Source organism: Octodon degus, unplaced genomic scaffold (assembly GCF_000260255.1).
Source record: "Octodon degus isolate 3935 unplaced genomic scaffold, OctDeg1.0 scaffold00018, whole genome shotgun sequence".
NCBI lineage: Eukaryota > Metazoa > Chordata > Mammalia > Rodentia > Octodontidae > Octodon > Octodon degus.
This window is the reverse complement of record NW_004524594.1, coordinates 1,000,440-1,011,632: the sequence shown is the minus strand read 5'-3', so window position 1 is coordinate 1,011,632 and position 11,193 is coordinate 1,000,440. Positions and strand designations below refer to the sequence as shown.

At 45.7% G+C, this 11,193-nt stretch overlaps 1 protein-coding gene across 1 annotated transcript in view; it reads left to right on the top strand.

Moving 5' to 3' along the window:
* Nucleotides 1-2,829: 2,829 nt before the first annotated feature.
* Ddb2 (damage specific DNA binding protein 2) overlaps nt 2,830-11,193 on the top strand; it is a 19,062-nt gene continuing 10,698 nt past the window's right edge. Inside the window, 3 exon segments of the mRNA XM_004627286.2 lie at nt 2,830-3,142; nt 4,671-4,807; nt 5,303-5,494. Coding sequence (XP_004627343.1) covers nt 3,022-3,142; nt 4,671-4,807; nt 5,303-5,494 — 450 coding nt within the window. The 5' untranslated portion in view covers nt 2,830-3,021.

Genomic DNA, 11,193 nt, shown 5'->3' with positions numbered 1-11,193 from the left:
GTCCAGCACTTGGCAGGGAGGCTGAGGCAGGAAGATCTGTGTCAGTTTGGGACTAACCTGGGCTATGTAGCAAGTTCGAGGCCACCCTGGACTACATAGTGCAACTCTGTCTCAAAAGGAGAGAGAGAGAGAGAAAGACAGAGACTTTTTTTTTTTTTTTTTTTGGTACCAGGAATCAAAGTCAGGACCCTGCACTTGTGTCACTGAGCCATAACCCCGGCCCTCAGAATAAATTTGTTTTGGGTTATGATTAGATGTCTGACACTTCTACAACTGCCCCCAATTTTCTCAGGCCAGAGTCTGATGCATGGTAAGCACATACTCTACCACTGAGCTGCATCTAAACCTCAAATTACATTTTTTACTTTAATATTTAATATTCACAGAGGGAAAAGTCATGCTTCCATAATCTATGAATTTGGTCATATTTGGGCATTTGAATAAGGATTGGGATGCCAAGGAAGAAGAACTCTGAAGGCTGAGTCCTCCACAGCCTGTTTCCCATCCTCCAGGAGGAATTTCAGCCTCTGTCCCTGCAAGCTCTGCAGAATCTCCGAGGCTGTCATTTGCAAACCACTGGATGCACTGACTGTGTGTGGGAAGCCCGCACGCCTTGCTGGTGTGGATTTTGGATGCTTCTGCAGACTCAGCACTCTGCTTGGCCTCACAGACTGCTTGAGCAGAACCCATCATGTATCAGCCTGCAAAAAAAAAAAAAAAAAAAAAAAAAAAATGGTTTCTACCACATGGAAACTTCCAGGGAGGTTAGAGTGGAAAGCTTCCATATGCGGCTTTTATAGCACGCACAAGACCACAGAGGGGCCAGGTGTGGTGGTGCACACCTGTGATCCCAGCACTCAGGAGGCTGAGGCACGAGGATTGCTGTGAGATCAAGCTGAGAGAGATGGAAAGGCCCACCTACACCTTTCCCCCTTCACTTTGTGGTGGTGAAACTAAAGCATGGAAAAAATGAAATGATGACCCCAGGATCACACAGTCTAAGTACAATGTTTTTCCACTGTGGTATACCACTTTTTCTAGAAAACACCTAAATAAAGCCATTTATTGTTTTGCAGATCAAAGAAACTGGCATCATATAGGGTCACGTTCATGGTTTGCCTGGCTTCCAGGGAGAACACGGGACCTCAATTTGCTGTCACCAGCAGCTTTTGAATGAGTTGCCTTATGATGCCTTATGTGAAAAGTAGTAGCACAAAGAGCTCCAAAACATCTGTCCAGGGGTTTCACAGCATGGGGGCTCCATGGCCTGCAACTCAGTGATGTTGTACCCTTACCCCCTTATCATGTTGGCAGCATTAAAGTGTATGGATTTTTTGTTTGTTTTTGAGACAGGGTCTTGCTTATAGGCCAGGCTGGCTTCAAACTCCTGGCATTCCTCCTACTTCAGCCTTCAGAACAGTGAGATTACAGGAGCATGTCACCATGCCTGGCTCATATTGGTTATTTATTTATTTTATTTTTTAATGTATTTAGTACAGGGTCTACAGGGTCTCACTATATAGATCGGACTTGTAGTGATTCTCCTGTTTTCAGCCTCCCAAGCGCCAGGATTACAGGCATGCATCACCAAACCCAGTTTCAGCATGCCCCAGGGCGGGGCCCACACGGCACACTGGGGATCAAACCCAGGACGCTGTGCTCTGCCTAAGCAGGCGCTTTAGTCTGCTGAGCTATCTGGCTGGCCTTCACAGTGGTTATTTTGACCTGAAGGGGCCTGATGTTCTCTTGAGGCAAGATCTTGATGTGCAGTTCAGGCTGGTCTTGGACTCGCCATGGAGCCTAGGCTGGCCCAGGACATTAGGGTAACAGGCAAGCGGTGTCATGTCCAGCTTGAAGGTACTTGGGAAACAGCAGATGCAGAAGCAGTTGTGAACTCCCTCTGTCCATGTAAAGGCAGATCAGGAGATACCTCATGATAAAAATCAAAGATGCCTCCATACCTGTCCCAGGAAGAGCACATTCTCATTATCAATTGAGCACCCAGGTTTGAAACCAACCTACGCAAACCCATACAATAACCCTTAGCTTCCATTAACTTCCCCTTATACTTTTGGGGCCAGTGCCTTTTTGTCTTGCTACCTTCCACTGTTGATTGATTGCTCTTGTGTAAAAGGGCACGAGTAGAAGCTCTGGTGCCTAACTGCCTCTCTGGGTCTTTGTTTTCCTTTTGGAGTCTTCTATTCCACACACAACTATTAAATTTGTTTCCTGTGATTCTGTCTTGCATCAGTTTTATTCTTAGACCCAACCACAGACCCAGAACATGTAAAAACAGGTTTTTCCTCTTCCATAATATTGCTTTAAAGTGTATTTTAAAAACTAATAAAATTATACATATTTATGAGTTACCATCTGATGTTCTGATACACGTATACAGCGTCGTTTAAAACACTTCTTAGGGCCGGGGCGATGGCTCAGTAGAATAAGTGCTTCCCTGGCAAAGGCAAGGGCCTGAGTTCAATCCCTGGTTCCGCCAAAAACAAAACAAAACACACACACACACACTTCTCTTGTGTCTCTAATAAAATTATATCTACAAAATAAAGCTAAGGCTGTGACTCTCAAAACTGCTGCAGTCCTCATTGGCTAACATAGGGAGCTATGTGGTTATTTCCATAATTTAGGCAATGTTTATATTTTATGGGCGGAGACACCAGCAATCGAGTTTCGTCAAGCTCGACACCTAGCGCAGAAGCCAAGTTCTTCGTGTGAAAAATAACAACACTTTCCACGCCGTTTAGGAGCGCAGGCCCCGCCCCTCACGCAACAGCACGCACGCACGCTCGCACGCAGGCAACCCGACTCTCGCGCGCCACGCCTTTAGGGAAGGGGAGGGGCCGGGGCTCGTGGCTGACAAGCCCTGGGCTTGTTGGCGGGAAGTTTGCGACTACCGGTGGCAGCTCGAGTGGCCTTGTCGTCGCCTCCTCTCTCCTCAGAGGCTCACAGTCCTACCTCATGATCTCGGCGTAGGGCTTAGTGCTCCTTCCTTCCGAGGACGCGATGATTCCCCGGAAGCGCCCAGAAACCCAGGAGACCCCCAAAGTGGTGGTGCGCCTCAGGAGCAGGAGGAGTCCGCGGGAGCCGGAGCCCGCGGCCAAGAAGCCCCGCGCGAAGGGCCCCGGTATTGCCTCACCTGCCTCTGCTTTCCTGTTTGCGCCGGAGAACGAGGGGGGACGGGCGCCCCTTTTCCCAGGAGCCCCGGGGGCCCGCTGGTGTCGGCTGGTGATGACTGACACCTGAGTAGGCCGCCCCTCAGCCCACCCCAGGGGACAGGAAGAAGCAGACCCCATTACCACCGCTGCCTGCTTTTCACGGCTCTGGTGTGAATGGAGTTTGTATTTTGAGGGCTGCTTGAAGGAACCCTAACTTTCCTGGCTGTCTGGGTGCTGAGTGCTTTTTTCTTTTTCTTTTTTTTTTTTTTTTGGTGGTACTGGGGATTGAACCCATGGCCTTGGCTCTGACCTGCAACACTTGCTTTTTTTTTTTTTTTTTTTTTTTTTTGAGGGTCTCACTAAGTAAATTTAGCACGCAGAGCTACAACCTCCGGTTCTGTTGCCTCGGCCTCTTAGATTGCTGAGATTTATATGCCTGCGGGCCGGCGCCACCATCCAACTCCTTAGTCTTCAGCTGTCTTTGCCTTCAGCTGTGAGAGCAGCAATTTCCTTCTTTCTCCTCCTCTGAGGTTTACCAGAGCTTGAGCCTGAGGCTGTACAGATAGGTGGGGAGCTGAGGAAGTGGTGATTGTCTCTGAGAAAAAGGAATTGGTTGTGGAGAGAAGCTAGAGCCTTGAGATTCCATCCACTGATACAACTTGGTGTTCCAGGGCTGTATCTTGTTATAATTGATTTATATCCCAAGAAGTAACCTAGTTAATTTAGATTTATTCCAGATTCTACTAGATCCTTCTACTGCCAGAACAGATAGGGTTTAGGATTGACAATCGGTCAATATATTATTTTATTTTATTTATTTTTTTGCAGAACCAGGGATTGAATTTAGGCCCTTGCACTTGCCTTATTCTACTGAGCTATTTCCCTGGCCCCTCAATATATTATTTTAACATGGGATTTTTAATATGTGTCCCTAAACAGTCTGTATTAAAATTTTTTATCATGTGTTTTTTAAATTGTCACCCAACCCAACTCCAGCCTTCCTAGTCCACATGGGGAAGAATTCTGTAGTGTGCTGGGCTGTTGTGTGTCTTTGGCTAAACTCTGGGGAACCCTGCAAAATCATATTTAGTTTCACTCCAAAATTACTATTTGAAGCCTGGTATGGTGACATACACCTGTAATCCCAGCGCTCTGGGAGGCTGAGGCAGGAGAAAAGAGTTTGAGCTCTTCCTGAACAATTTAGGGAGACCCTGTTTCAGAAGAAAAAGGGCTGGGGCTGCAGCTCTGTGCAGAGGCTGTGGGTCCACCCAGTCCTGCCTCTCTCAAATACTCTTTGGGTAGCATTTTATTTTGGGGGGGGGAATCTCTGCCAAGTGTTTCTGCCCTGTGTTGAGGCTAAACCGACTGTGGAAAGGCTTTAGGAGCTGATGAGACAGATTGGCCATTTTGAGTGAAATGGCTGGGCTCTCTTGAGATTTCAGCTGAAAACCTTCCCTGAGATTGCAGAGGAAAATATGTGTCTGTTGCTTTTGGCAGGTCTTAGCAGGAGATATGACTCAGGCTGCCCTCGGGCGGGGCAGGCCAGCTTGCAGGACCCAAAAGCCGGCAGCAGCATCATCAGGGTTCTGCACCAGCATAAGCTGGGTGAGGCTGCCTGGCCATCGCTACAGCAGGTGAGGCATTTCCTAGGCTTTCTACACTGCCTTTTTCCTGCAGGATGATGGGTTGGATCAGCAGGCTGTCACATTGCTCAGACTCTGCAGCATGGGCTCCAGGGCACTCAGCCAAGAAGAGTCTTGCACTGTAAAGGTGGTGTGAGCTGGGTATGGTACTGCATGCCTGTAATCTCAGTACTCCGGGAGGCTGAGGCAGGTGATCACTGCAAGTTTGAGGCCAGCCTGGACTACATAATGAGTTCAAGGCCTGCCTGAGCTACATAGCCAGACTCTGTCTCAAACAAAATAAAACAAAAAAACTAAACATAGAAAAATAAAGGTGTTAGTTGGAATGTACTCTGCTCCTGACCTTCCATGATTAGTTCAAGTCCACTGCAGAGGACTTCAGGCCAGGCATGGGCAACTCTCTGAAGGAGGTGAAGGGCGGTGGTTTATCCAGGACTGGGGTTTTAAGTCAGTGACCCTACTTCCTGCTCTCTCCCTCCATGCTAGAATCTGCAACAGTCCTTCGTGCACTCCCTGGCTGCTTACCGGATAGCCCAGAAGGCTTCCCCTTTTGACAGGAGGGCCACAGCTCTGGCCTGGCACCCAGCGCACCCCAGCACCCTGGCTGTGGCCTCCAAAGGGGGCGATGTCATGCTCTGGAATTTTGGTGTCAAGGACAAACCCACCTTCATCTAAGGGGTAAGCAGTTCTCTGTGCCAGAGGGGGCTGCTGGGAGAGTGCTGAGTTCAGGAAAGGACCACACGTGTCATCTGGTCTCTGGGTGATTGGTATCACAAGTACCTCTGTTTGTTCCGGACACATAAGTGGAAAAGGTCTCCAAGACCGGATGTCTGTCCCCTTGAACGTTTGAAGGTATAGTGTGGTCACCCACAGAGTGCAAGCCCTGTCTTCCATCTCTAACTCGTTTGTCTATCCTTACTTTTGGTGCTTTAGTCACACCAGCTGTTTCTGTTCTTGGACTGGGGCTCTGTCTTTCTGTGCTCTTTGACCAGAGCACCCTTTCTCATAGCTGTCTCCCTCTTATCACCAGTGTCCCTGTCAGAGACATTAGTGCTTTTACTCAGAAGGAAGACCCTACCCAGCCAGCCATTCCCTGGGTCAGCACCCTGCCCAGGCTGTCAAATGTGTCTTAGGGTCTGAAATGCTATCTTTCCCTCTGCATCGTCACCTACTAGAAAGTAGGTTCCTCGGTCACCTAGTGCTCAGGAGGCTGAGACAGGAGGATCACTATGAGTTTGAGGCCAGCTGTCTCAAAAACACACAAGAACAAGAGAGTAGCCAGCCTGGGCTACATAGGTAGTGAGACGCTGTATGAAGGGGAAAAAAAGGGTAATAAATGAAAACAAGAGACAAGAAAAAAAAAAAAAAAAGTCATAGGACTGTCCTGCTACAATGCTGTGTATGGTTAGATTTCTAAATTTCTGTGTAAAAATATGTAATTGTTCCTATTTTTTAATTTTTTTTTCTTTATATTCTGTAGGGACTTAAAGTTTAACATAGCAATCAATACTTGATGGAAAATACCTGTTCCATGTTATGTCTAAGGTGTTTGATATTCAGACAGATAGTGAGGTTAAGCTCAACTGCCTATGTTGTAGGGTAATAATAATAAGCTTCTCTTCTGAAGCGTTAACAACTTCAGTTTGCAGACCAAAAATTAGAGAAAAAGAAGGACTACAAGGAGAGCCAACATTTTGGCCCTAGCCTTTCAAGGTTAGTAAGGACACAGGACTTAGGAGAACCTGTACTGTAACATTGTGTGACTCATTTGTGTCCCAAATTTTCTGGTCAGGGAGATTATGGGGCTACAGAGGAAAGTGGTCGATAATGTGGAATGTGCCTAAGGAGAGTCTCATGGAGAAAAAACATTCTCTCAGGCTTTCACAGAGAGCAAATTGGTCAAGCAATGGCTGTGACTCATCCACATGGCTGACACTGACAAAGGATCTACAGAGTGCACTACAAGGCTACAGGATAAATCCTGAGGGGATTTGACTGACCTTGTCAGATGCACACGTTACATTTCTTGTTATATAGGTCTTGCTTTATCTTAGTCTTAACCATACAGCAGAAAAGCATAAAAACGAAGTGTATAAAGTAAAGCCATATTAGTGAGCTGAGCTGTAAAAGGCTCAAGTCAACAACTTCTGACATTGCCAGTCCTGCAGATAACCCAATACTATTATGGACTACTGGACTATATTGGAATATTTTGCTGAATTCACGCACCTACAATATTTAAATGACAATGGAATACCCTTCTCTGACAAAACTAAACAAAAGGGATACATGTATTAATTATTGAAACTGTCTTACCAATTTGATTTGAAACTGTCTCATTGCTATTTGTTTCTCAATAAAATTATGGGAAAAAAATTTTTTAAAAAAGGGGCTACAAATGAAAGACCAAGGGGTTGGGGAGATGGCTCAGTAGAATAAGACTTCCCTGGCAAGTGCAAGGGCCTGAGTTCAATCCCCAGTTCCAGAAAAAAAAAAAATTAAGGACCATTTTGTATCTGTATATTCAAAATAGGATAGATACAGTTACTTTCTCTTAATGAATAGAAAGATTTGTACTAATAGTGTTTGTGGATAGGATATCATGGTTGTAGCTTGTACTACAAATAATCACTTAGAAGACAACAATATACAGTGTATTAATTACTGAAACTGTCCTACTGATCAGTGTTGAAGCTGTCTCATTGCTATTTGATTCTCAATAAAATTATTAAATAAAAAAAGGAAGGAAAAGGGAAAAGGAAAAAAAGTGTTAGAAGCCAGAGAAAATGCTGCCTGAGGCTTGGTAAGGACAGAGGCTGTGGGTTTCCTGCTCCTCCAACTTGGTAGGCAGGTAACAGGCCAGTGGCCACCAACAGGGAAACCCTCTTTTTTTTTTTAATTTAAATTTATTTATTTATGTGTGTGTGTGTGTGTGTGTGTGTGGCCAGCTCAGCCCACCAGGGGGCGGGGCTGGCTGGCATGTGGTGCTGGGGATTGAACCGTGGTCCCTGTGCTTTGCTAAGCTTGTTCTAAATAGGTGCTTTAGACCACTGAGCCATCTCACCAGCCCCAGGGAAACCCTTAAATAGGAAGCGCTTTATTTTTCCCAGGAACAGAGGACATAGAAAAGAGGGATATAGTGAAGGGAATGCCTGCTGCCTTGACCTTGGGCTTTTGGTTTGCATTGCTTTAGTTGCTGTTGTTTTTGACATGGGGTTTCACTATGTAGTTCAGGTTGGTACTCACTTTGTAGCCCAGGCTGGCCTGGAACTCAGTGAACCTCCTGCCTCAGCCTCCCAAAAGCTGGGATTATGGGTGTGTGCCACCCCCCAGCTTTTGTCTCTTCTTTAACCATCTGACACTGATTCTGATCTTTATATCTTTCAGGCCTTAGGGAACATATATTACATTTTCAAAATGAATACAGATGTATTTTACTCTTACAGATTCCTGTTCATCATAAAAATTCAGACTATAAAAATATAAAGTATGGGGGCCAGGGAGATGGCTCAGTAAAGTAAGAGCTTCCCTGGCAAGCACAAAGCCCTGAGTTCAATCCCCGGTTCCACTAAAAAAAAAAAAGTATAGCATATGATCTGAAGTTTCCATTCCCACATCTCTACGTACAGACACTGGCAACCCCCCACACCATTTTTCTAAGCATCACATAAATATTTTCTCATAAGATCCATTGTGCATCTTATGATGTCATTATTACATCAAATATTCTAGTCTAATCACATATCAGAGAATGATTTATTATTTATTTATTTATTTTGTATTTTAGGGAAGGGTCTACAGGGTGTTCAGGGTCTCACTACTAAATGGGACTTGTAGTGATCCACCTGTTTATAGCCTCCCAAGAGCTGGGATTATGAGAATAATCATTTAAAACTAGCCCATAATTTTCTTTCTTTTTTTTTTACAGTGCCTTTGGTTTTGGTATCAGGGAAATGCTGATCTCAAACAATGAGTTGGAAAATATTCTCTCGTTTCTATTTTCTGGAAGAATTTGTGTAGAAATAGGATTTTTTTTTTTCCTTTTTTTGAGATAGGGTCTTACTATGTTGTCCCAGCTGACCTTGAGCTCACTTTGTAGCCCAGGCTGGTCTTGAACTCATGGCAATCTTCTTGCCTCAGCCTTCCTGGGATTATGGGTATGTACCACCACGCCTAGCCTAGAATTCTTCCTTAACTTTTTGATAGCATTCACTAGCAAAGTTATCAGGGCCTGGATTTTTTTTTTTTTTTTTTTTTTTCCTTTTTAAAAAAGTATTATTTTGGGGGCCGGGGAGATGACTCAGTAGAATAAGTGCTTCCCTGGCAAGGGCAAGGGCCTGAGTTCAATCCCCTGTTCCAAAAAAAAAAAAAAAAAGTTTTATGGGGTGTGGTGATGCATACCTATAATCCCACCCCTTGGGAGGCTGACACAGGAGAATCAGAAGTTCAAGCCCAGCCTAGATGAGAGGGGATCCTTGAGGTCTCCCAGGCTCCGACTGTGTCTCCCTCTTGCACACACCCGCCAGGTGAGTGCCCTGAGTGTGCAGCTGGGTGAAGGCCTGGGCCCTGCGGCCCTGGCTGGAGGGTGCAAAGTCACTCCCAGCAGTGAGGGCACAGGTGCAAGGCTCTGCTGTTTCTTTCCCTCCTGCCACCAGTTGTCCAGGTTCAGAGACTCGTCTCATGCATTCTGTCTGCTTTTCCCCATAAGGCAGGAGGGGCCAGAAGCAGACACCCACATTTATTCATTTTATTTTATTTTATTTTATTTTCGGAACCAGGGATTGAACTCAGGCCCTTGCGTTTGCCAGGGAAGTGCACATTTATTCATTTTAATAGTCTATCTGAGGATTTAATTTTTTTCTTACCCTATTTGAGCAAAGTGGCACATGCACCTCTAGTTCCAGCCACTCAGAAGGTAGAGGCAGGAGGATCCTAAGGTCAAGGTCACCTTGGGCAATTTGGTGAAATCTCTCTCAAAATAAATAAACAGGGCTGGGAACGTAGTTTAGTGGCAGAGTGTTCCTGAGTTTGATCCCCAGTACTATACACAATACACAAATTCCTCAACAACCGAGTAATCTGCAAATGGTCAGCATTTGACTACCTTCTGTGACATTCCTCTACTTTTTCTTATTCTACTGGCAAAGAGAGTGACTGTAGCCCACATCCTTATTCTGTATGTGTGTGTGTGTGTGTGTGTGTGTGTGTGTGTGTGTGTGTGGTGCTAGAGGTGGAATCCAGGGCCTTGTGCATACAAAGCAAGAAGGGGCTGAGGATGTAGCTCAGTGCTACAGTGCTTGCCTAGTATGCATGAGGTCCTGGGTTCCATCCCCAGCACTGCAAAATAAGTAAATAAACAAACAAAAAAAAAAAAAAATCAGTAGCCATGCAAAGCAAGAACTCTGCAGGGCCAGGGAGATGGCTCAGTGGAATAAGCGCTTCCCTGGCAAGCACAAGGGCCTGAGTTCAATCCCTGGTTCCACCAAAAAAAAAAAAAAAACTCTACCATGGAGCCTCCTCCCCAGCCTTTTTTGTTTTTGTAAGGGGGAATGAACTCAGGACCTTGTGCTTGCCAGGTAAGCATTTATGCCACTGAGCTATCTCCCCAGCTCCCCAGTCCCTTTACTTTTTCCCATTGGAGAAGGATTGATTGATTGATTGGTTGATTAATTGGCTAGCTCAGGCTGCATTGAGGGCAGGTCTGGTACAGCTTGTGGAGCTGGGGATCAAACCACAGTCCCCTGCGCCTGACTGAGTTTGCCCAAGCAGGCACTTTAAACAAATCAGGTAACTCGGAAGCCCCCACCAGTCCTTTTTTTAAAAAATCTTTTTGAGACAGGCTTTCTTTATGCAGTTCAAGCTGGTCTTGAATTCACTTTGTAGGCCAGGCTGGCCTCAAACACACAGCAATCCTGCCTCAGCTTCCTGAATGCTGTCATTACAGGCATGCACCACTATGCCCAGCTCTAGCCTTTCTTATTTTTATTTTTTGTGTTGAGAGAATGTCTCTGTAAATTATCCAGGCTGGGTTGAAATTTGTTTATTTACTTTTTTTTTTTTTCCATTTATGTATTTAGTACAGGGTCTCGCTACAAGGAGCTCTGACTTGTAGTGATCCTCATGTTTTCAGCCTCCCCAGTGCTAGGGTTACACCATGCCTAGACTTGACTCAGTTGCTGGCTCAGTGAGCCCTGGGGGCAGGGCTGGCATGGCATGCAGGACCAGGGATTGGACCCCTGTCCCTGCACTTGCCTAAGCAGGTGCTTAGTCCTCTGAGCTGTCTCACTGGCCCGGGGTTCAAACCTGTGATCTTCCTACCTTACCCTCCCAGAGTGCTGGGATTATAGGCCTGTGTCCAACTGAACTGACTTTTTATT